Here is a 26,386-nt window from a genome sequence, read left to right as displayed (position 1 = left end):
GGTAACAGAATTCAAAAATGTGTGGGATAAACATAAAGGAATCCTGTTCAGAAAGAATGGATCCTCAGAAGCTTAGCGGAGATTGAGTGGCAGAGCCGGTGGTGTGGCTAGACGTTGGGAGGCGGGGCTAGTGCTGGGCAGACTTTTACGGTCTGTGCCCTGAAAATGGCAGATACAAATCAAGGTCAGGTATACACATAAAGTAGCACATATGAGTTTATCTTGTTGGGCAGACTGGATGGGACCGTACAAGTCTTTCTCTGCCGTCATCTACTATGTTCTTGCATCCATCGCAGGAAGATGGCCTTCTTAGCAAACATCCTTCCCTTCAGTCATCAAAATGATTGCTTAGTTTTCCTGGACTTAAGAGGATGTATATATCTACATTCTAATTTGTCGTCTTCATTGGAACTACCTGGGCTTCATTTTCCGAAAACATTACTAATATCAGGTATCATCTTTTCGCCTCGTCAACTTTGAGAGTGTTTACTAAATGCCTTGCCCACCTGAGGAGATGTGGTAACATCGGTTAGCATACCTGAGTTCAAAAAAAAGGTTTGGACAAGTTCCTGGAGGAAAAGTCTATAGTCTGTTGTTGAGATAGACATGGGGGAAGTCAGTGCTTGTCCACGGTTTGGTAGCATGGAATGTTGCTACTAATTGGGTTTCTGCCAGGTAATGTGACTTGGATTTGCTACTGTTGGAAGCAGGATACTAGGCTAGATGGACCATTGGTTTGACTCAGTATGGCTATTCTTGTGTTCTTACCCCTACCTCAATTAGAGCAGAGATGCAAGAAACAGTATAACTGACAAAAGATAATAATCATACTCAAAGAAATAGGTTCTCTGATAAACATTTTAAAAACTCAGTATTATGCTCACTCAGATTCTTGACCTTCATAGGGGCCTGTCTCAAAGCCTCTATGGGCAAAGCATTTATACCGCAAGAAAAATGTATGTCTATAATTGAAATGTGCAGGCAAATAAAAGGAACCAAAATTGTTACAGCACACAAGGTCTTTTGAGATATGGCAGCATCAAGTAATGATGTTCTCCAAGCAATGTTGCATATGAGGCCAATGGAAAAAGCATATTCAGCCTCTTTTTCAAAAAAAGAAAAGTATGTTCATCTATGCCCAATTGACCAATGTTCATTGTTTTGAGTGAGCCTGGGTACTAGGGATACCCCACATGTGAGAACAAGCAGCTAGACCCATTTTTGTTCTGTTCCAGGCTGCACTCCCAGGTAGTTGTTTATGGTTTCAGGTCAGTCTATGTTATGTCCTCGCCATAGGAGCCAACTTTTCAAAATTATTGGGGGTGCTAAGCCCAATGGAAATGACCCCTCCCTGGACACATACAAGGAATTTTCTCAATATTGGGGGTGCTAAAGCACCCACAGAGTCGGCTCCAATGGTTCTCGCCATTGCGAGGCCCAATTGACCAATGTTCATTGTTTTGAGTGAGCCTGGGTACTAGGGATACCCCACATGTGAGAACAAGCAGCTGCTTGTCCTCAGAGAAAGCGAAGATACATACCTATAGCAGGTCTTATCTGAGGACAGCAGGCTGATTGTTCTCACAAACCCACCCTCCTCCCCTTTGGAGTTATTGTTCTTTCTTTGTTTTATGCTTTTTGATTAAACTAAGGAACAACGCTTGCGCGATGGGTGTGAAATCCGTGCATGCGCGGTCCGCGATGCTCATGCGACGGATCTCTCTAGAAACTTTGTTTTATTTTGCTTGCAAAATCTTCCAATTCCTGGGCCGCTGCGGACGTCGGCCCACATGTGAGAACAATCAGCCTGCTGTCCTCAGTGAATACCTGCTACAGATATGTATCTTCACTTTGGGTTATTCTTACCAAAGTACATTTCTTTGCACGTGTCCACATGAAATTTCATGTGCGGTTTGGATCTATTGCACTTACCCAGTTCTGGTTTGAAGTCAACCTTAATTTGATCTAGTAGCCATAACAGCTTATAGATGGAAAATTTGTATCATGCCCCTCACCTTTTCTCCGTGATCTCCAGCAGCATTCTGTGCCAAAAGAATCTGTTCTATTTCCTGGAACTCTGTACTTCCTCCAGTCTCCAAGCTTTTGCCTGGTGTGTGTTGCTTCACTTGGTTCCTGTTCCCGTTCACTGTTCCTGAGTCCATTCTGTCCCTTGCCTTGCTTTGTTCCTACCTTACCTTGCCCTGTTCCCGTGTCCCTGTCTGTCTCTTCTTTGCCTTGCCTTGCCTTGTTCTTGTGTTCATACCTTGTCCATTCCTGTTCCTGCCTTGTTCCATTCCTGTTTCCTATCCTGTTACCCCTGTTCCAGGGTTTCTATCTCATGCAGCTCCCAAAGGTTCTTCTAAGAACCACCCTCTTCCTTGGTTCCTGTATGTCTGTCCAGCCTCCCTGTCTTGGTTCCTGTATTTATTTATTTTTATTTATTACATTTGTATCCCACATTATCCCACCTATTTGCAGGCTCAATGTGGCTTACAGAGACTAGCTATGGCATAGCCATTCCTGGTTAACAAATACAATTAGTGATGCAACAAGATAAAGGGTGAGAGAAAGTGTATGTCTGTCCAGCTTCCCTGTCTTGGTTCCTGTACTTCTGTCCAGCCTCCCTGTCATGGTTCCTGTAAGTCTGTCCAGCCTCCCTGTCTTGGTTCCTGTAAGTCTGTCCAACCTCCCTGCCTTGGTTCCTGTACATCTGTCCAGCCTCCCTGCCTTGGTTCCTGTACGTCTGTCCAGCCTCCCTGCCTTGGTTCCTGTACGTCTGTCCAGCCTCCCTGCCTTGGTTCCTATACAGTGGTGGAAATAAGTATTTGATCCCTTGCTGATTTTGTAAGTTTGCCCACTGACAAAGACATGAGCAGCCCATAATTGAAGGGTAGGTTATTGGTAACAGTGAGAGATAGCACATCACAAATTAAATCCGGAAAATCACATTGTGGAAAGTATATGAATTTATTTGCATTCTGCAGAGGGAAATAAGTATTTGATCCCCCACCAACCAGTAAGAGATCTGGCCCCTACAGACCAGGTAGATGCTCCAAATCAACTCGTTACCTGCATGACAGACAGCTGTCGGCAATGGTCACCTGTATGAAAGACACCTGTCCACAGACTCAGTGAATCAGTCAGACTCTAACCTCTACAAAATGGCCAAGAGCAAGGAGCTGTCTAAGGATGTCAGGGACAAGATCATACACCTGCACAAGGCTGGAATGGGCTACAAAACCATCAGTAAGACGCTGGGCGAGAAGGAGACAACTGTTGGTGCCATAGTAAGAAAATGGAAGAAGTACAAAATGACTGTCAATCGACAAAGATCTGGGGCTCCACGCAAAATCTCACCTCGTGGGGTATCCTTGATCATGAGGAAGGTTAGAAATCAGCCTACAACTACAAGGGGGGAACTTGTCAATGATCTCAAGGCAGCTGGGACCACTGTCACCACGAAAACCATTGGTAACACATTACGACATAACGGATTGCAATCCTGCAGTGCCCGCAAGGTCCCCCTGCTCCGGAAGGCACATGTGACGGCCCGTCTGAAGTTTGCCAGTGAACACCTGGATGATGCCGAGAGTGATTGGGAGAAGGTGCTGTGGTCAGATGAGACAAAAATTGAGCTCTTTGGCATGAACTCAACTCGCCGTGTTTGGAGGAAGAGAAATGCTGCCTATGACCCAAAGAACACCGTCCCCACTGTCAAGCATGGAGGTGGAAATGTTATGTTTTGGGGGTGTTTCTCTGCTAAGGGCACAGGACTACTTCACCGCATCAATGGGAGAATGGATGGGGCCATGTACCGTACAATTCTGAGTGACAACCTCCTTCCCTCCGCCAGGGCCTTAAAAATGGGTCGTGGCTGGGTCTTCCAGCACGACAATGACCCAAAACATACAGCCAAGGCAACAAAGGAGTGGCTCAGGAAGAAGCACATTAGGGTCATGGAGTGGCCTAGCCAGTCACCAGACCTTAATCCCATTGAAAACTTATGGAGGGAGCTGAAGCTGCGAGTTGCCAAGCGACAGCCCAGAACTCTTAATGATTTAGAGATGATCTGCAAAGAGGAGTGGACCAAAATTCCTCCTGACGTGTGCAAACCTCATCATCAACTACAGAAGACGTCTGACCGCTGTGCTTGCCAACAAGGGTTTTGCCACCAAGTATTAGGTCTTGTTTGCCAGAGGGATTAAATACTTATTTCCCTCTGCAGAATGCAAATAAATTCATATACTTTCCACAATGTGATTTTCCAGATTTAATTTGTGATGTGCTATCTCTCACTGTTACTAATAACCTACCCTTCAATTATGGGCTGCTCATGTCTTTGTCAGTGGGCAAACTTACAAAATCAGCAAGGGATCAAATACTTATTTCCACCACTGTACGTCTCTCCAGCCTCCCTGCCGTGGTTCCTGTACGTCCCTTTAGTCTGCCCTCGTTCCTGCTTCCTTGGATTGATTTCTCGGCTTTGACCTCGGCCTCTCTCATCTTCTCCTCTGATTGCCACTGGCCCCAACCTCCAGGATTGCTTGGACTTTCTCAACCTCTCCAAAACCATTGTTGGTATCTGAACCAGCTTGTCTTCTGAGGCCTCTGTTCCTGTATGCCCAACTCTTCTAGTGTACCTCTATACTTGGCCACCCTGGGCTTGACTCGCCTGCCGTCAGTTGGGGCCTACCTAGCCTCCAGGTTAGTTAGACAGTGTCAACTCAGCTGTGGCCCAAGGGTTCACCCTCCCTGGCTTGTGACAGATTGCAAAGGCCATGAGCTTGGGCAAGTCACCCGCATTGCAGCTTCTCCAGCAATTTACCCTGCAGCAACTTTCTGGTTCTGTTCAGGACCTGATCGCCTGCATGGACTACCTCCAGCTTCTTCAGAACCTCGCCAGGAGGTCAAGCAACAACAGACTCAGCTTCTACAGATTAAGGGGGTCTGTGCTCAAGGCAATGCAAACCCATCCCTTTTGGCCTTGAACCCATTTCCGAGACCCTCTTCAGCAGTCCCGTTTCCAGTGTCTCCTTGACTGTTGGCACCATCGCACTTTGATGGGAACCCCAAGGCGTGCTGAGGATTTATTAATCATTGCCTGATGAATTTTGAACTACAGCTCTCTAGCTTTCCATCTGATCGGGTCAAGATCATCTTCATTGTCTCTCTCCTTTCTGGGCATGCACTGGCTTGGACATCTCCCCTGTGGGAGCAGGACTTCCTCACATGTTTCTGGCAGGTATGTGACGAGCCAGGGCATTTTTTCCTGTATAGCTTCCGATTGCCTGCACTTACAACAGGGAACACTGACTGGGGGCCAATATGCCATTTGTTTCCGGTCCCTGGTTTCAGAATTGCAGTAGAATCAAGAAGCCTAAGTGGCGTCTTGTGGCAGGGCCTGGCAAAGCACATTAAGGATGCACGTGTGGAGCAGGTTTTCGCAACCAATTTGGATGACCTTGTCTCTCTATACATCAAAATCGATATTCATTTACAAGAGTGGGCTAAAGAACGTGGAGGCATTGTCTGCTGTATACATTTGATTGACACCCCAGCTTCAGAACGTCATAGAGCTACTGCCGCCAGTTCCTCCTGCCTCTCTGGGAGAGGAGGAGGTTCCCATGCAAATAGGACATTCTTGACTTTCGAAGGAGAAGAAATGATGTTGGGGAACGCAAGACCTATGTTTATACTGTGCTTTGTTTATGCTAATCAGTGTCCCTGGAAATCGGGAAAACTTTGAGGCCTAGAATTGATAGGGGAGGCTTCCATAGGTCTATTCCAAGTTGTTCCAACCTCCCTCATTACCCTACCAGCCAAAATCGTTGTCCATGCCCTTCTTGATTCCAGAGTTTCCAGGAACTTTGTGGACGAATATCTGATATGCCAATACAACATTCCTGTGAATTTCCTCAGAGACCCTCTTTGTATCTCTTCAATATACAGGGACCCACTGCTAGAGCATCTGTTGGCAGTTACTAGGTGGGCCCCCAGCATCAAGAAATGATAGAATTTTATGTACTCCTCAGATCTGTTAATGAGGTCATTTTGCGGTTTCCTTGGTTACAGAAGCATGAATCTTGCATTGACTGGTGCTTCGAAGATATTCTAGTCTGGGGTCTAACCTGTTCTCAGTTTCGACTAATCCTATCTGAGATTGATTCACCTCTATTTCTTGATCTGCCAGCTTCCCCAGCCTCCAACGCAGATGTTTCCGGCAAGAAGCAAGCTGTGGAACTACTGCCTTACCAGGAGTGTGAATGCTCTAGCGATCTCCAGCTGGGTAAGATACCACCATCCCCCAGGGCAAGGATTCCTCGCCTTCCATTTCCAAATTCCGATCTATCATGGACCCTGTATAGATTCTTGCTGTTTCCCACATCTCTGTACTTCTGTGGCAAATTATAGTCCCTAAGCAATCAAGGAAGAGGGTCTTGCACTGGGTACACAATTTCAAAACTACAGGGCGCCTGGGAAAAAAGAAGAGCCTTCTATTGGGGGTACACCAGTACTGGCAGCCCCAAATGTCTCATGGTATGCAAGCTATTCTAGACGCCAAAAGGATTAGGGGAAGACTAACTACACTATCTTTCTGCTTGGAAGGTCTTTGGCCCTGACGATATATAGGAATCTGCTGTCAATGTTCTAAAGTCGTTTTCATTGCCTTTATGCCCTCAAACCTGAACCCATGGTTCCGGCGAGGGGGCACTGTCACGCCCCTCACCTGGTCTGTGGTCTCCAGCAGCATTCTGTGCCAGAAGAATGTACTTCCTGGAACTCTGCACTTCCTTTTATAGCCCTACAGGGGGCACTGGCTGATGAACATCACATTGTGTCTAGTGGGGTATAAGGAAGTTCCAGACTCTCAACCAATGCCTTTGCAACAGATCTCCTAGCTTTTGCCTGGTGTGTGTTGCCTCACATGGTTCCTGTTCGCTGTTCCTGAGTCCCTGTCTGTCTGTCTTCCTACCTTTCTTTGTTCCTGAGTCCCTGTCTTGCCCTGTTCCTGTGTCACTGACTGTCTGTTCCTGCCTTGCCTTGCTTTGTTCCTGTGTTCCTGCCTTGTCCAGTTCCTGTGTGCCTGCCTGTTACCTACTTAGCCCTGTTCCAGGGTTCCTGCCTCATGCAGCCCCCAAAGAACCACCTGCTGCCTTGTTTCCTGAAAGTTTCTCCAGTCTCCCTTCCTTGGCTCCTGTATGTCTCTGCCGTCTCCATTTCTGGGACTTCGGCTTTGACCTCAGCCTGTCTCCTCTTCTCCTCTGATTGCCACCTGCCCCGACCTCCAGGATTGCTTGGACTTTCTCGACCCTCTCCAATACCATTGTTGGTACCTGAACGAGCTTCCTTCTGAAGCCTATGTTACTGTATGGCCAACTCTCCTGATGTACCTCTATTCTTGGCTGCCCTGGTCCTAGCCTGGGCTTGACTCGCCTGCCACCAGTTGGGGCCTACCTAGCCTCCAGGCTAGTTAGGCAATGTCAACTCAGCTGCAGCCCAAGGGCTCACCCTCCCTAGCTCGTGACAACCTGTTTCCGTGGTTATCACGATTTTTGCAAGGCCTCATGAGTGAAAAAAACAACCAAATCAGATTCTATGAAAGGAGTGGCTTTTTAACCTTGTACTTGGTACGTTTTTAAGCTGTCCATTTGAACCACTAGCTCTTGCTACTATGCAATACCTAACCTAGAAAACAGTACATAAGTACATAAGTAATGCCACACTGGGAAAAGACCAAAGGTCCATCGAGCCCAGCATCCTGCCCACGACAGCAGCCAATCCAGGCCAAGGGCACCTGGCGAGCTTCCCAAACATACAAACATTCTATACAAGTTATTCCTGGAATTGTGGATTTTTCCCAAGTCCATTTAGTAGTGGTTTATGGACTTGCCCTTTAGGAAACCGTCTAACCCCTTTTTAAACTCTGCTAAGCTAACCACCTTCACCACGTTCTCTGGCAACGGATTCCAGAGTTTAATTACGCGTTAGGTGAAGAAAAAGTTTCTCCGATTTGTTTTATATTTACTACACTGTAGTTTCATCACATGCCCCCTAGTCCTAGTATTTTTGGAAAGCGTGAACAGACGCTTCACATCCACCTGTTCCACTCCACTCAATATTTTATATACCTCTATCATGTCTCCCCTCAGCCGTCTGTTCTCCAAGCTGAAAAGCCCTAGCCTCCTTAGTCTTTCTTCATAGGGAAGTCGTCCCATCCCCGCTATCATTTTAGTTGCCCTTCGCTGCAGCTATATTCCTGGCAGCTATAACTTTTGTGTGCAGAGTAATTGAGCTTCAGACTCTAGTACAGTATCCTCCATATACTCGGAACGTATTTACTGCCAAAGGTAGTATTTGAGTTTAATCTAAACCAGAATCTTGTACTTCAAGGTTTTTGTTTACACCCGAAACTGCACATCAACAAGGGTGAAGTCTTTGCACACCTTGGACTGCAAAAGAGCTTTGGTGTACTACCCTGTACTACCTTCAAGCAATATGTCACATAAGGAAATCTGTTATTCTTAAGAAAGTCTCAAAGTGGGACTCGAATGGTATAACTTTTTTTTCTCTTCTGCATCACCGCTTCATTCTCCTGATCATATCAGAACACATCAACTCAAAGGCTGCTACTGTTGCAAAATTATCTTTCTTTAATACAGAAGAAAGCAGATCAGAGGGAAACAGCAACACAAATAAGCATGGAGCAGTAGTATAGAGGTCCTTAGATGGAGCAACAAGGCGGAGCCAAAATTATAGAGGAAGCAATTTATTCACAAGCTCATTCAAAGACCTGACACAGCCTGCATCAGGGGTCAGAATGAAGGTAAAAACATGTCAAATCGTCTTATAGGAGTGTACAGTCACAAATAGCAGTGTGTCAACACTGTGCTATAGTCCCACAAGTTTCATGCTGCAGGCCTATGATGATGCCATGAACTTTGTTCCTGACCTTCCTGATTCATAAAATAAAGACCATCAGCAGCCAATATGCATATTCACAATAGGAGAGTAACCTTAAGCTCTTCAAAGGCATCTTTGAGGTCTCCAGCATCAAAATAGACAGAGCTTAATCTTTAAAAAATTTTTAAAACCAGTGTTAAAATTTTAAATTGCATCTTTGATTGGGAACCAATGAAAGGAAGCCAAAACAGGTGAAATATGGTCAAATCTAGTAATGTGAGAAATAAACTGCGCTTATGCAACTTGGAGGGCATAGGACGGAAGCCCAACCAACAAAGCATTGCCGTAATCAAAAGTAAGAAGAACGGTACTTTGTATCACAGACAAAAAATTTTGTACAAGTAATAAGTCTCTTAATCGTCAACATAAACATGTCTAAAGGCATGTTTCAAATGAATCTGTAATGTCAATGATGAATCAAGTATGACTCCCAAATAACGAATGATCGCAGAATCCACACTCATGCCTCCTCACACACCTGATCTCACATGGTGCATCCTTGGATGCACCATGCAAGGTCAGTCTGCCAAATAAAGTATGGCAGACTGACCTCACACAGTTCTTTGTGGGATGTACCATGTGGAGTTATGCACACCATTTTTCAAGATGCAACATTGCATAGATCCTGCCTCTCAATATTAAAAGTGCATGATCCCATAAGAGAAAAGATGTTAAGCTGCTTATCCCAGAAATAAGCAGTGGATTTTCCCAAGTCCATCTTAATAAATGTTTATGAACTTCTTCTCTTTTAGGAACCTATCCAAATCTTTTTTAAACTCTGCTAAGCTAACTGATTTTTTTTTTATTAGATTTTTCAAATATATATATACAAACATTACAAACTTGTACAGAGAATTGGTTAATTAAAGTCAAAATATAACTTCTCCAAGAATTATAATAATACATATTTCCTTTTCACAGTTTAACCACATTTAAGTCCACTAATTGGAGTTCAAAATCACACTTGTTGACTTGTTGAAGTCGTTAACTCGCGACAGGATTGTGAAAAATTACAGAAGGACCTTACGAGACTGGGAGACTGAGCGGCTAAATGGCAGATGACGTTTAATGTGAGCAAGTGCAAGATGATGCATGTGGGAAAAAAGAACCCGAATTATAGCTACGTCATGCAAGGTTCCACGTTAGGAGTTACAGACCAAGAAAGGGATCTGGGTGTCGTCGTTGATAATACACTGAAACCTTCTGCTCAGTGTGCTGCTGCAGCTAGGAAAGCAAATAGAATGTTGGGTATTATTAGGAAAGGTATGGAAAACAGGTGTGAGGATTAGAGAGTTGCACGGGGACAGAAATCTTACCCATCCCCGCCCGTCCCTGCTGGAATCTTACCCGTCCCCACCCATCCCCACTGGAATCTTACCCATCCCCACCCATCCCCGCAAAAATTTAAACCATCCCAACCCGTCCCCACCCGTCCCCGCAAGAATTTAACCCATCCCCACCCATCCCCGTAAGAATTTAACCCATCCCCACCCATCCCCGTAAGAATTTAATAGTACATAAAAGAAAGATCCAGTCAGCTCCCTCAGTCTCTTTCTGGATTTGAGCCACAGCACTGTAGGCAAGGAAGGAACGGAAGTTGGAACTTGGAACACTCTGGTGCGCACATGTAAGATTTGTCTCTGATTCACTGGCAGTGTGTGCTGAGAGGTCGCCACATGCACGTGCCAGTAGGTCAGGTGACATTTGATTCTCATGCCTGTGTCAGAGCTGAGGTCTGTGCACCAGCCTGGGAGCAAAGAGGACTAATAGTAACATAGTAAGTGACAGCAAATAGACCTGAACGGTCCATCCACTCTGCCCAATAGTCACACTCATGATCAATTCATCATTAAATCAACAAGTGTGATATTATATACTTGATTATGGTCTTTCTTTCATGTTTCTGGAACAAAGACCACAGAAGTCTATCTGGCCCCATCCTTATGTTCCAACTGCTGGAGTTGCCATCGAAGCCCACTCCAGCCTATTCATTTTCTCATTTGTGGGACACAGACCATAAAAGTCTGTCCAGCACTGTCCTCATGTTCCAGCCACTGAAGTTGCTGTCTAAGCCCTTTCCAGCCCATCCTACACCAGATTGCCATGTATGAGACACAGACCATACAAGTCTGCCAGGTATCAGCCCTAGTTCATCACAGCCAGAGTCACCATCTAAGCGTCACTTGACACATCCACACACATGCAGCCATTTAAGGTTAGGTTTTTTATAACTTCCATTTTCTAATTAGAGATCCTCTGTGTTCATCCCATGCCTTTTTGAATTCCGTCATCATTTATGACTCTACCACCTCCTTAATGGAAGACTTTCCACATTTATGCTGTTAAAGCAAGGCGGAAGAGGAGGAGAAGGAGGAGACAGCACTCAAAGAAATTGGTATTCGGTAGATGAGAGGCTGGTGCAGGTGGAGCTTACAATTCCACGGGAAGCCCACAGAACTGGTTCCATCCCCGCGGGAACCCCGCAGGAACTGACTCCGTCCCCGCGGGAACCCCGCAGGAACTGACTCCGTCCCCGCGGGAACCCCGCAGAACAGCTTCCATCCCCGCGGGAACCCCGCAGGAACTGCCTCCGTCCCTGCGGGAATCCCGCGGGTTCCGCGGGATTCCCACGGGGACGGAAGCCGTGCAGCTCTCTAGTGAGGATGTTATAATGCCGTTATATCGCTCCATGGTGCGACTGCACCTTGAGTATTGTGTTCAATTCTGGTCGCCGTATCTCAAGAAGGATATAGTAGAATTGGAAAAGGTGCAGCGAAGGGCTACTAAAATGATAGCGGGGATGGGACGACTTCCCTATGAAGAAAGACTAAGGAAGCTAGAGCTTTTCAGCTTGGAGAACAGACGGCTGAGGGGGAGACATGATAGAGGTATATAAAATATTGAGTGGAGTGGAACAGGTGGATGTGAAGCATCTGTTCACGCTTTCCAAAAATACTAGGACTAGGGGGCATGCGATGAAACTACAGTGTAGTAAATTTAAAACAAATCGGAGAAACTTTTTCTTCACCCAACACATAATTAAACTCTGGAATTCGTTGCCAGAGAACGTGGTGAAGGCGGTTAGCTTGGCAGAGTTTTAAAAGGGGTTAGACGGTTTCCTAAAGGACAAGTCCATAAACCACTACTAAATGGACTTGGGAAAAATCCACAATTCCAGGAATAACTTGTATAGAATGTTTGTATGTTTGGGAAGCTTGCCAGGTGCCCTTGGCCTGGATTGGCCGCTGTCGTGGACAGGATGCTGGGCTCGATGGACCCTTGGTCTTTTTCCAGTGTGGCATTACTTATGTACTTATAATAAAGACATATAAAATTAAAGAGAGTTAACGGAGGTATGCCTGATCTATATACAATATTTTATGAGCTACTTATTGTTGGAACTGCTACTCCAACTGCTATTCTAGCAGTGAGAAATGACTCGGCGTATCTGTGTCTCCCTCGAGACATCTGAATAAACACAAATCTTTAAACCTTAAATAGTTTTTTTCAATTTTTCTAAAACATCTTTAGTATCCATATTTTGTCCAGTGCTATAGCCACCGTCACTACCAAAGTAGCTGGAATTATTTGTTCAGTGTCAGAAGTATCTAATAAAGTTGTTACATCTAAGGGTTGATTATTCTGTATTAGTAAGTAAGTAAGCTTGAGCAAAGGGGGGGGGGGGATATTTTCCTCCCCTATCTGAATAACATCTTTAAAATAGGATTTTAACATCTCTCTTGAAGCAACTGAAAATAAGTAAGGAAAGTTTATGAAACGTAGGTTGTTGCTTCTAGAGTAATTCTCCAAAATGTCTGTCTTTCTTCTTAAATTTAAGTCTTTAAGCATAGTATTTTGCACATCTTGCACTTGTTGAATATCTTTCTCTTGCTTTTGGACTTGCAAATTCAGTGTATTAACTTTCTCCTCTAATTGTCCAAAGTTTTGTTTTATCTTCTGGATCTAGGGGACTAACGCCTTCCCTAAGTCAACAATCAATGACCAAAGATTATCTAGTGTTACCTCAGGAGGTTTAGTTGCCTGTAATATTGCAAATGAAGTAGTTTCTACCTCTGTCTGTTGTGCGGCAATACCTGCCAAGCTTGAGGCATTTTCCTCCGTCAAAGCTGTCTCAACCGCCGTGGTTTTCATAGCTTCCGCTTGATCTAATTTCGCCACTCGTCTTCCCACTCCTGTGACTACTTTGGAGCTCAGGTTCGGAGATGCCAACCTCGGAGAGCTAGTTCCACGTGGGAAAGGAGGAGGGGGAAGGTGCTCTTTCGTCCGGGCTCAACGAAACTTCCAGTCCTGGGCTTTCCTGTAGGCCTTCAACAACCCCGGAACTCCTCCGCGGACCGCCCGCCGACGCACTAGAATCTGGAGTTCTCTGCAAAAAGGTATCCATCAGGTCAGTGGGAGTTGGCGGGTTCAGCCGTTGGGAGGCTGAGGCAGCGGCTCTTCCCCTTCTCTTAGGCATATTTGAGATAAAGAAAAAATTTTTTGCGAGAGCTCAAATGTACATCCGATTCACTCGGCAGCCATTTTGAACTCTAGCTAACTGATTTTAACACATTCTTTGGCAACAAATTTCAGTGTTTACTCACTGAGTGAAGAAATATTTTCTCCAATATATTTTTAATTTACTACTTAGTACCTTTATTTTGTTCCCCCTACAACTTGTATTCCTGGAAAAAGTAAACAAGCATTCCACTCTAATTATTTTATAGACCATATCTCCCCTCAGCCATGTGTTCTTCAAGCTGAAGAGCTGTAGCATTTTTAGCTTTTTCTCATAGGTAAATCATCCCATCCCCTTTATTATTTCCGTCACAGTTCTCTGTACCTTTTCTAATTCCGTATATCTTTTTTGAAATGTGGTGACCGGAATTGCACACCATATTCAAGGTGCCATCACACCATGGAGCAATACAAAACTATTCTAATATTCTCAGTTTTGTTCTCCATTTCCTTACAACATTCTCTTTGCTTTCTTAGCCACTGCTGCACACTGAGAAGAGGGTTTTCCTGGGTGGTGACTCCTATTGTGGAACCTTGCATCAGGTAACTATAGTTTGGTTTCCTCTTTCCTACATGCAGCACTTTGTACTTGCTCACATTAAATATCGTCTGCCATTTAGATAGCCAGTCTTCCAGTCTCGTTAGGTCCTCTTGCAATTTTTCACAATTCTCTTGTGAGCTGAAAACTTTAAATAACTGTGCCATCAGCAAATTTAATCACCACACTCATTCCCATTTCTAGATCATTTATAAATGAGGGTTGTTTTATTTTTACTTCATTCCCAGCACAGACCACATGGAAACCCCACTGTTTACCCTTCTCCATTTAGAATATTGACCATTTAACCCTATTCTGTTTTCTATGTTTTAACCAGTGCTTAATCCACAATGGGACAGTGCCTCCTATCCCAGGATTTTCTAATTTCCTTAGGAGTCATTCATGAGGTACTTTGTCAAATGTCTTCTGAGTATCCAGATACACAGTATCAACCGTCTCACCTTTATCCACATGTTTGTTCACCCCGTCAAAGAAGTGTAGCAGATTTGTGAGGCAAGATTTCCCTTTGCTGAATCCATGTTGGCTTTGTCCCATTAATCCATGCCTATTTATATGCTCAGTAATTTTGTTCTTTATAATAGTCTTTACCATTTTGCCCAGTACCAATATCAGGTTACCTCTCAAACTCTTTTTAAAAATTGGTGTTAAATTGGCCACCCTCCAATCTTCTGGTATCACACTTGAGAGTAGCCTAATGAGCAGGACTGGAGGAGTAGCCTTAGTGCAGTGGCCTGAGAACCAGAGGAACTGGGTTTGCTTCACACTGCAGCTCCTTGACTCTGGGCAAGTCACTTAATCCTCCATTGCCCCTAGTACAAATTAGTACCTATATTTAACATGTAAACCGCTTTGATTGTAACCACAGAAAGGTGGTATATCAAATCCCACCCCCTTTCCCTTTGGTTTTAAAGATAAATTGCATATTACTAATAGCTCTCTGCAAGTTTATTTTTTTTAGTTTGATCAGTACTCTGGGATGTATACTATCCAGTCCAGGTGATTTGCTCCTCTTTATTTTGTCAGATTTTTCTATTACATCTTTCAGTTCTTCCAACTCATCACCATTAAATACCATTTCTGGCATGGATATATCCCACACATCTTCAGTGAAGACCGAAGCAAAGATTTTTTTTAGTCTCTCCACTATGGTCTCGTCTTCCCTGAGTTGCACATATTGCCCCTCGATCATCTAGCAGTCCAACTGATTCTTTTACCGGCACCATTGCCTCTTGCACCCAATCATGCAGTCCACTACAGACTAGATCTAGAATTGCTCCCATAACATAAGAATAGCCATACTGGGTCAGACCAATGATCCATTTAGCCAAGTATCCTGCTTCCACCAGTAGCCAATCCAAGTCACAAGTACTTGACAGAAACCCAATTAGTAGCAACATTCCATGCTACCAATCCCAGGGTAAGCAGTGGCTTCTTCTATGTCCATCTCAGTAACAGATATGGACTTTTACTCCAGGAATTTGTCCAAACCTTTTTTTAAACCTAGATACGCTAACTGCTGTTACCACATCCTCCGGCAACGAGTTCCAGAGCTTAACTATTCTTTGAGTGAAAAAATATTTCCTCATATTTGTTTTAAAAGTATTTCCATGTAATTTAATTGGATGTCCCCTAGTCTTTGTACTTTTTGAAAGAGTGAAAAATCAATTAACTTCTACCCATTCTACACCGCTCAGGATTTTGTAGAACTCAATCATATCTCCCCTCGGCCATCTCTTTTCCAAGCTGAGGAGCCTTAACCTCTTTAGCCTTTCCTTATATGAGAGTAGGAGTTCCATCCCCTTTATCATTTTGGTTGCTCTTTGAACCTTTTCTAATTCTGCTGTATCTTTTTTGAGATACAGTGACTAGAATTGAACTCAGAACTCAAGGTGAGGTCGCACCATTGAGGTCGCACCATGAAAGAATACAGAGTCGTTATGATATTATTGGTCTTATTTTACATCCCTTTCCTAATAATTCCTAGCATCCTGTTTGCTTTTTTGGCTGCCACCGTAGACTGGGCAGTAGCACAGGTCCTAGTACAGATCCCTGCGGTACTCCGCTATTCATCCTCCTCCATTAAAAAAAATAGCCATTTAGCCCTACCCTTTGTTTTCCAATAACCAATTCTTAATCCACAGAAAGACATTGCCTCTTATCCCATGACTTTTTAATTTTCTCAAGAGCCTTTTTTTTTTTTTTAATTTTTAGAAGTCTTTATTGTACTTATTCAGATACATAACAGAATAGTTACAGCTAATAAACATTACAAAATTATAGCGGTAGTAGGAATACAAAGATAAACTATGATCTGAATTTGTGTCGAAACAAACTGAAATCTGTAAGCAACTTCAACTTTTTCATTTTTGTACAAAGAAAACTCTCCCCCCCGTCCAAACCAACCCCTCCCTCCCACCCCCCCCTTCTCCCACTCCCCGTGTCCAACTATGAAGCCCTGTGTTTAGAGACGTTCCGGTGGCACTACCCCTACTCAGCGTTCAAGAAAGGCCCCCATATTCTCTCCCACTTAGGCAGGACCTGGGCTTTAACTGCAATCAATCTCTCCATCTCGCACACATATCGTAACTTGGTAAGCCAGCGTGTTAATGGTGGTACCAATGGCGACTTCCAACTCTGAGCCAGATTCGCTCTGGCTGTCTGCAAGGCTCCCCTTGTCAGAAGCCATTCATGTTCTTTGAGACCTGCTGGTCGCTGGCTCAAGAGCCTTTTTTAAAGAACTTTGTCAAAAGCTTCCTGAAAATCTAGATATACAACATCAACAGCTCACCTTTATCTACATGTTCATAATCCTTCAAAGAAATGGCAAATTGGTGAGGTAAGAATTCCCTTGGCTAAACCCATGCTGACTCTGTCCCATTAAATCATGTTTGTCTATCAGGCTCATTTTCAAAAGAGATGGACGTCCATCTTTCAGCATAAATCGGAACATGGACGTCCATCTCCCAGGGACGTCCAAATCGGTATAATCGAAACCCGATTTTGGACTCTCCAACTGCAGTCCATCAGAAGGACATCCAAATCTCAAGGGGGCGTGCCAGGGGCGTGTTCAAGGTGGGACTTGGGCATTCCTAAGACACGGACGTCTTTCAGCGATAATGGAACAAAACAAAGATGTCCAAGACTAAAACTCAGACGTTTTGAGCTAAACTTGTTTTTATAACAAATAGCTACAGTGGGAATTGAACCCACTTCTCCAGGATAAAAGTCTGCTGCACTAACCACTAGGCTACTCCTCTACTTCACACAAGAGGTGCCCCAGATGACCACTGGAGGGACTTGGGGATCACCTCCCCTTACCTCCCCCAAATCACAAAACATTTTTCCAAACAGCACTTTCAAAAGGAAAAGCTAGACTTTTTTTTGTAGAAAATGGCCTTTCCTGTTCTGATTTTGGACATTTTACAAAAAACATCCAAATTCAGACTTAGATGGCATACCCAAAAATGCCCTTTCTGTATTTGACTTGCCCAAAGTCTCAAGGAGCAGCAGTGGGAATTGAACCCATGTTGCCAGGATCAAAGCCTGCTGCACTAACCATTAAGCCACTCATCTGTTTTGGACATCTTGCATTTGGACGTTTTTTGTTCGAAAATGAACCAAAAACAAGGGCATCCAAATCACAAGACGTCCTTGGTATTTTCGAAACGAAAGATGGACATCCATCTTTTTTTGAAAATGATCTTCTCTCCGCCTCCGAATTTGGACGTCTTTGTAAAACGTCCAAATTCTGATTTAGACGTTTCTTTTGAAAATGCCCCTCTATGTGTTTCATAATTTTATTCTTTTTTTAATAGTTTCCACTGTTTTGCCCCCCACTGAGGTTAGGCTTATAGGTCTATAATTTCCCGTATCACCCCTGAAACCCTTTTTAAACATTGGCATTACATTGGTCACCCTCCAATCTTCAGGTACTACAGTCAATTTTAATGACTGATCACTGATAGCAAATCATCAGTTTCATCTTTGAGTTATTTCAGTACCCTGCAGTGTATACTATCTGGTTCAGGTGATTTATCACTCTTTAACTTGTCAGTTTTGGCTCATTGTGTCTTCCACGTTCACGGAGATTTCTTTCAGTTCCTACACATCGTCATCCTTGAAAAACATTTCTGGTACAGGTAGATCTCTCCATCTTGTTGGTTCCTTAACCATCTATTCCGTAAGAGAGTCCTTGATTTCATCTAGGAACTTCTCTAACATGCTCCGGTGTTGCATTTATCCAGTCAGTATTGGAGTAATTTAAATTACCCATTATTATTGTGTTACCCACTTTGTTAGCTTCCCCAATTTCTACTAACCTTTCTCTACCTGTTCATTTTGACCAGGTGGAAGGTGGTATACTCCTTTCACTGTCCTCTTCCCCTTTAAACATTGGAATTTTTCTCCATGAGCATTCCAAGTTGTATTTTGTGACCCGCAGAGCTTTTAATCTGCTTGATTCAAGGCCCTCTGTAACATATGATTCTACTCCTCCACTAATATGATCCACCCTATCACTGCGTTATAACTTGTATATGACAATGTCCCATTGGTTGTCTTTCTTCCATCATGTCTCAGTGATACCTATTACCTATCTTTTCATTTAGTGCAATATATTCTAACTCTCCTATCTTATATTTAGGCTTCTAGCATTTGCACACAGACATGTCAAATAGCGTTTTTTTTTGTTTTGTTTTTTTTTTTAATTTCTCGTACCAAGTTGCTCAGCAGTGATAATTTGCAATCTTTCAGCTCAGTCTGTTGTTTATTTACAGGACTACTATGGCCTTCTTTGCAACCTATCAGGATGCCCTCTCTTCCCTGTTTTGGTGATATCCTTCAAAGATACCTTGTTGTGGACCATGTGCTTTTGAGCGACTGTTGGCCTTTCCCCCAGTTTATAGGTTAAAAGCTGTTCTATCTCATTTTTAAATGTTGATGCCAGCAGTCTGGTTCCACCCCAGCACTTTTTAAAATCTTATCTAGCTGATGTAAGGTCTGCCACCTTCACACAAGGCAGGCAAGTGTCCAAGGCAGTGGCGTAGCCAGAAGTCAATTTTTGGGTGGGCCAACAGGTTGGATGGGTGGGCACTAGACAGTGGTGTGCTGGTAGATGTTTAACAACAGGCTCTCTCCCCAGTCCACCTCTGCACCCCCCCCCCCCCCCCCCCCCCCCCCGTCCACCTGTGCACCTCCCCTCAAAATTGCAGAGCTGGCTATAGCTTGGGAGAGAGCCTGGGGGGGGGCAATGCATTACTCTCTCCAGGAAAAAAAAAATTAAATGATCCCAGGTTCCAATCTAATTCATGTTTATTGTGGGATAAAATGCCATAAATAAGTAAATAAATATAAACTTTTAATGTTGAGCACCTGATTCTCAAAGTGGACATATTCCAAACACTAAAATGAAAATAAAGTGATTTTTTTCTACCTTTGTTGTCTGGTGACTGTTTTTCTGATCATGCTGGCTCAGTATCCGATTCTGCTGCTATCTGTCCTCTTAACTCCGTTTCCAGGGCTTCCTTTCCATTTATTTCTTTACTTTCCGCCTTTCTTCTTCATTTCTTGCCCTACATCCGTAAGTAAAAGCTGGGTCCTCTGCAGACGACTGTCCAGTGGATCCAGCTTCTGCCTATTTTCTTCATCTATGTGCAGTTTTTCTCCTCTCTTCCTTTTCCCTCATCTCATCTATTCGCCTTCCTCACTCTTCCATCCCCTCCATCCATGTCCAGCAACCCTCCTCTCCCCTGCCCTTCCCTCCATCCATCCATGCCAGCAACCCTCCTCTCCCCTGCCCTTCCGTCCATCCATCCATCCATGTCCAGCAACCCTCCTCTCCCCTGCCCTCCATCCACCCATGTCCAGCAACTCTCCTCTCCCCTCCATCCATCCCCAACAATTCTCATCTCTGCCCTGCCCCTATCCATTCATACCCAGCATTTCTGTTCTTGCCCCTGCCCCCTTCTATCCATCCATATCCAGCAATTCTGTTCTTGCCCCTGCCCCCCTCTATCCATCCATACCCAGCAATTCTATTTTCTCCCCTGTCCCCTCCCTCCAGCCATCAGCGATTCTCCTCTCTCCCCTGCAATTCCCTCCAGGCTCCATCTTTCCCTCCCATTCAATTTCACCTGCCCGCCCTCTTCTCCCCCAAAAAATTTACAGTAGGAGCAGGCTGAGCTTCTGCATCTGCCTCCCTCTCCCAGACGCTGCCTACTGCCGCCACGATCGCAGGTCTACCTCCCTCCGTCTCAGCGCTCATCAGCAGCAGCGCTGGTAGCGAATCATACATGCTGCCTTCTTCTAACCCGGAAGCGTCTTCTCTGCCGCGTTCCGCCCCCATTATCAGAACTTCCTGTTTCTGCTGGGGCTGGACGCAGCTGAGAAGACGCTTCCGGGTTAGAAGAAGGCAGTGTGTATGATTCGCTACCGGCGCTGCTGCTGATGAGTGCTAAGACGGAGGGAGGTAGATCCTGCGATCATGGCGGCGGTAGGCAGCGTCTGGGAGAGAGAGGCAGATGCAGGAACGGAGCTCAGCCTGCTCCCTCCGCTCCGCTGCCTCCACTGCTGGGTGGGCCTGAACCCAAACTGGGTGGGCCTAGGCCCACCCAGGCCCACCCGTGGCTACGCCCCTGGTCCAAGGAATCCTCATGTCCACTAGCTACCCTGCTATCTACATGACTAATGATTGATTCTCCAACTAAAACAGCTGCCCTAATTATTCCCTCCTAGCAGTGGCGTAGCCAAACAGCCAATTTTGGGTGAGCTTGAACCCAAATTGGAAGGGCACAACATTTTCTCTACTGCCCTACCCTACCCTCACTCTTCCCCCCGCCCCTCCTCCTCCCCCACCCCACAACTCAAAGTATAAATACTATAGCTAATGAGGATCCCCAAGCTCTGTCAGCTGAAGACTTAAACTGAAGGTGGCCAGAACTCCCTTTTACCAAGTTTGGCAGGCAGCAATGTCCCTGAGCCACTGATGCATCCCACGTATTTGTAGTTGTTGTTGACTCAAGGTTGGTGCTGCACTTGTAGAACTTGGCAGAAGGGATGTCTGGCCACTTTTGGAGGAGGTCCTCAGCTGGCAATGCTTGGAAATCCCCACCAGCTACAGCAAGGGTCAGGGGTGGTGTTAAACATGCTGGGGTCTCCTGATCCCTTCTCTTCCCTGACTCCTCTACAATTTTTCAGCTGCCATTACTATAATACCGACAGACCCTCACCAAATACAGAACAAGGGATCACAATGGAAAGACATTTGCTATGTACATTTCCCAAAGCTATCATATTCCATTTAATACATTTCAAAATAAACATGCTTTTTTTTCTACCTTTGTTGTCTGGACATTTTATTTTTCTATTATGTTGTTTCCAGTTTCTCTTTTCTGCTGTCCTGTCTTGTCTTCTGCTAATTCTCCTTCAAGCGGCTGCTGTCCATGTGTCTTTTCTCCTCTATCCTGTCTTGTTCAGTTCCCTCACTACGCCTATCTTTGACATATTGATCTTTCCTTTTTTAGATTTTTCCTCTTTTTCTTTACTGCCTCTCTTATTTCCTCAAATTTCACCCTCTTTCTCATCCTTCTCCCTTTTACTTCCCTTTCATCTTTAATCAACTCCCCATGCTATATTTCAACCCCTATAATCACTATACCCCTCTCATTAATTTCTTTGATACCCCCTTGTTTGTCTGTCCCATATAGTTTCACCATTTCCAGCATGTTCCTCCTTCCACCCTTCCAACTCAGCACCTGCTCCCTCTTTCTCCCCTCCCCACCCTTGCAGCCTGACATCTCCCTATCCTTTCTTTTCCCCCAGCAGTGTTCTGTCCCTTCTCTCTTCTGTCCTGCCCCCCCCCCCCCCATGATCCAGCCTTTCTGTCTCCGGTTGTCCAGTTTTCCCTCACGCTTTTCTGTCCCAATATTCTAACATCTCTTCCCCATCCTGTTCATACCTCTCCCTTCCTCTCCTACACCTCCTCCCTTTCTCCCACAGTCCACATCTCTCCCTCTCCCTTGTGCCCTGGGTCCAACATCTCTTTCTTCCTCCCCCTATCCATGCAGCATCTTTCCCTCCCATCTGTCCCTGGATCCAACATCTTCCTCTTTCTCCCTTCCCCGTCCTGTGCATATCTCTTCCTTCCTGTCCTCCACCCCCATGTCCAACCGCTTTTCCCTTTCTCCCACTGTGCACATTTCTCTCTCTTCCTTGTACCCTGAGTCCAACATCTTTCTTCCTCCATGCAGCATCTCTCCCTCCCACCCCATGCCCAACACTTCTCCCTCTTTCTCCCCATTTATCTCTCCACCCCAATGTCCAACATGACTCCCTCTCTCGCCCTTCTCCCCCGTACAGCCTCTCCCTCTCACCATATTCCACTTCACCTCAACCCACCTCCAACAATCCTCCTTCCCCACACCCCGTACAGCATCTATCCCTCCCTCCATATCCATCAATTAATCCTCTCTCTTCTCTCCCCCATGTGCAGCACCTCTTTCCTTCCCTCCTCTCCACCCCCATGCATTTCTCTGCCAGCATGAATCTCTCCCCTGCCCCCATCTACCTCACACAAGTTTGTGTTTAAGGGTTTCCAACAGTGGTAGCGATTCCCACATGCTGCCCGTGGCTAACCTGGAAGCCACTCCTCTGCCATGTTACACTCAGGGTAAACAAAAAACAGGAAGTTGTGTCCTATGATGGCAGTACACAGCAGAGTGGAGACTTCTGGGTTAGCCGTGGACAGAGTGTGGGAATCACTGCCACTACCTGCGATAATGCTTTGACAGAAATATTTGTGAAGGAAGGGATGAAGATAGGGAGATGCAGGACCACATAACCTTAGGAACCTCCAGAGCCCACCCTGCTCCCCCTATGCCTGTGCTTGCAAGAGTGCAGAGCCATTGGGTAGGCATGAGCACAAATTGGGTGGGCCCAGGCCCACCCGTGGCTACGCCCCTGCCTCCTGGGCAGAAGTCCCTGTAGAGACATCCTCAGTTGTCCATGCATTCCTTTGTAAGACATTATCAGTTAGACATTCAAACTCTTGAAGACAGTACCTTTGGCAGGGCAGTGCTGAGGGAGGCATTGACTTCACACCTGAGACATTGAAGCTTTGGTACGTCCTGTTGGTTGGGACTGGTCTAACAGGAGGATAAGGGAGGTGAAATTTGGTCTTATGTGCTATTTCCTTTCCTTGATTCCTGCTAGACTAGTCCTTTTGCCTACCTAGTTTGGGACACTCGAGTGTACAAGGTTCAGCATGGTCCAGGATGCGGGTCCTTCACTCCTGAGTGATTTGTCACTGGTCCTGGGCCAATTGTTGTTTATTTTGTTGGTTATATGTTGTATGGTTCTGCTGTTCTGTTATAATATATTGTTTTGGGAAGGGGGGACTTTATTCACTGCTTTGGATCTTTCAGGTCTGCACTAATCCTTATAGTGCAACCTTGATGTCCCTAAGAGTCAATATTCTCCACATCCATCTACTGGTTGGACAGCACAACCCACTGAGAAAGGAAATTAGCAGATAAGACCAGATTTCACCATACATAAGGTCTTTCAAATTCTTTTTCCCTGTGTTCACTTTACATGTTATCAGCCACACCTTTACATGGGGTTCATTGTCCTGGTTTATCCTGTATTCATTATGGAGCTCTATATGGAGAGAGGCAGATCACTTTACAATTTAAAAATGATTGTTTCATTTTGTATGCTGAGCAAACATGAGCTGGGACTACCATAAATGTCATTTGCCTGAAAGGACCATGATTATAATGTGATTTGTACTAGAAGGACATTTTGATACTCACAGGATGCATTCTAAGCTACCGCCTCCATTTCCACTCTACAGTAACAATGTGAAAAAAGTGACATGTCAGCTGAGATGATGAGTTAAAAGTCCTACAGCAGATGCACACACAGGGTTCATTCTTATACTAGAGCAAGGCATTCTGGTAGTTTACCTGTGTTCTAGAGATTGCACTGTGAAAACCAATTGCAGGCATTACTCATGCTTACTGTCAAACTGAACTGTCGTGATGGGTGTGTATGTTATCTTTCCTACTTTTTCATAGCTGTCTTATTTTTCTTTCTCTGGAACTAACAGGAGTCAAAAACCACCAAGGAAGCAGTCGGTGATGCTACTACCACAGCAAATGACACTGTGAATGAGGCAGAAGGCAAAAGCCCTGAAACTACTGCAGGAGGCACACTCCCAGATGACGAATCAGAAGAACCAGTGGAGCAGGGCACAGCAGAAAAGCAAGAGAGCTGAGAGCACATGATGTACCGATATGATGTGAGAAGGAGGAATATCCCTAGGTTCAGAGGAATTCACCCCAATATTCTGTTGTTTATCACAAGAAAAGATGTATTATCACTTTCCAGTTCTATACTCTTTAATAGAATGATCTGTATGTGAACAAGTTCTAATTAGAAGTACAGAATGAGGAGAGGACTGTTAAGCAGAAAGAAATGTTTGATTGATTGATTTGACTTTCCATTTTGTTCCCTTTTGTGTGTAATGTTAAACATTGCTAAGAGTTGGAGCTACTTGTCTCTTCATATCTATGCATTCAGCTGATTCTGATAATAAAAAAATTCTTTCCGCTCCAGCATTTTTTCCCAGCCCAAGTTCCTGCTGCAGTTTGAGAGAGGGAAGAGGCAAGCAGTGATTTTTTTTTTTTTTTTTTAATCTGCAGTCCTGTTTCCCATTGGTAATAAACTGACTGATTTGAGATGGCATGAGACCAGATGATTCTATGATACAAGGAACAAGCTGAACCAGAGCTGACTTGCCTCCAGTGCATTTATGGATTTCTGTATTCTGTGTCCTTCCTGCCGTTGGCCACCATAGAGCACCTGGCAATTGGCTAAAAACTCAGAATCCAATATTCCAATTCTGCAAGTCTTTTTACATTTCACTTATGTAATTTCAAGATTGAGGGGGAAAAAGACTTCAGAAGCTCAGCCGACCACCTTATATTTAAGGCTATCTTATATTGAAAGCAAATTCCCAGCTGAGCATGCTTCTTCTTAAGTCTTTTAAAAAAAACTTTAATTTCAAAACGTTGCCAAATTTTCATTTTCTTAAACTTTTTTTATGTATATTTATTTCCCATTACCACTTCACACCCATTGTTGCAGTTTCTAGTATTAAAACAACAGGGGGGTCACGTGATGGCTGCAACCTGATCGGACGCCGGGTGGCTGATCTGTCCTTTAGCATGGAAAACCAGCTTTCATACCTGCTTTTCTCCCCCTATCCTAGACCCCAGTGAGTGTAAACTGTGCAGCTAGAGGCGGCATGGCTGTTGAGGGGTTTGAGGTGGTCTGGTAGATAATTAAATTGGTTATGCCCGCCAAGACTCCGAGACCTGCTAGAGAGCGCGGGAGCAATCACGCGGCTAAGATGGTGTCTGACCAGAGCTCTTTGGGATCCCAAGATCTGCCCATGGTCGCACTGCAGGAGGCAGCAATTAAGGAGATAACGAGAAATTTAGCAAACATTTGTCCCGGGACCTCTCTTCCTGCCAATTCGTCCTTGATCCGCTCTTGCAGGCCTTCCATAAATATGGCCACCAGGGACTCCTGATTCCAGCGCAGTTCCCGTTCCGTAGTTTAAATCTCCCGCCAGTCCATCCCCTCCCTGGAAGAGGAGCCAATCCCCCCGGCCCTGGCAGGCAAGGAGCGCCTGGATTGGCCAGACTGCCTTGCAGGCGGAGTCTCCACTTCAATGCGCCAATCCGGCGCGAGTAGGCGGAGCTTGCTCACTGGTCCGCTCCGGGCCAGGGAGACGCCGGCGCCACCATCTTGGCCGGCGTGTTCCCCTCCTCGAGGCCAGCGTTCGTTCCAGCGGGTCGCCGGCCTCGGGCCGACCCGCGGCAGCACCGGCCCCGTCGGCGGCGCGTCTCCGCCACCCTGGACCCCACGAGCCCTGCCGACCATCGCTCCCCCCCCCCGCGGGAGCACAGGTAAGGGCCCGGGACGGGACAGTAAGCCTCTTACCAGGATTTGAGAAGGAAATCCAGGACTTCCTGACTGGGGATGCAGCAGGACAGATATCAGTGTCCTGGTTTCATAAAGCACTGGAGGGGAAACAACCCAAAAGAGATGTTAAACTGGTTGCTGAAAGATGAAGTCAGGAGGTGGGAAGCCGAATAGCAGAAGGGAAGATTTTAGCAGCGCTTCAGGGAGGTATGAGGGTGGTGCACAGTGCCGAATTACAGGAATGTCACTTCCGCAGTGTCCACAGGGCATATTTCTCAGTGAAGCAGGCCTGGTACGCAGGTGTGGTGGAAACAAGTGAGTGCCCTAAATGTGCAGAAGTGGGTGCCTCCTTTTACCATG

At 45.2% G+C, this 26,386-nt stretch overlaps 1 protein-coding gene across 4 annotated transcripts in view; it reads left to right on the top strand.

The window, feature by feature from the left end:
- SYMPK (symplekin) overlaps window positions 1-24,654 on the top strand; it is a 767,776-nt gene extending 743,122 nt beyond the window's left edge. For all 4 annotated transcript variants that reach the window (XM_030217309.1, XM_030217308.1, XM_030217307.1 and 1 more), the window contains one exon: window positions 24,144-24,654. In XM_030217309.1, the coding sequence (XP_030073169.1) occupies window positions 24,144-24,311 (168 nt within the window). In that variant the 3' untranslated portion in view covers window positions 24,312-24,654. The remainder of the gene's footprint in view (window positions 1-24,143) is intronic.
- The last annotated feature ends 1,732 nt before the right edge of the window (window positions 24,655-26,386 follow it).

This window comes from Microcaecilia unicolor, chromosome 11, assembly GCF_901765095.1.
Source record: "Microcaecilia unicolor chromosome 11, aMicUni1.1, whole genome shotgun sequence".
Taxonomy (NCBI): Eukaryota; Metazoa; Chordata; class Amphibia; order Gymnophiona; family Siphonopidae; genus Microcaecilia; species Microcaecilia unicolor.
Note: the sequence above shows the minus strand (reverse complement) of the source record. Positions and strands in the feature narration are given on the sequence as shown.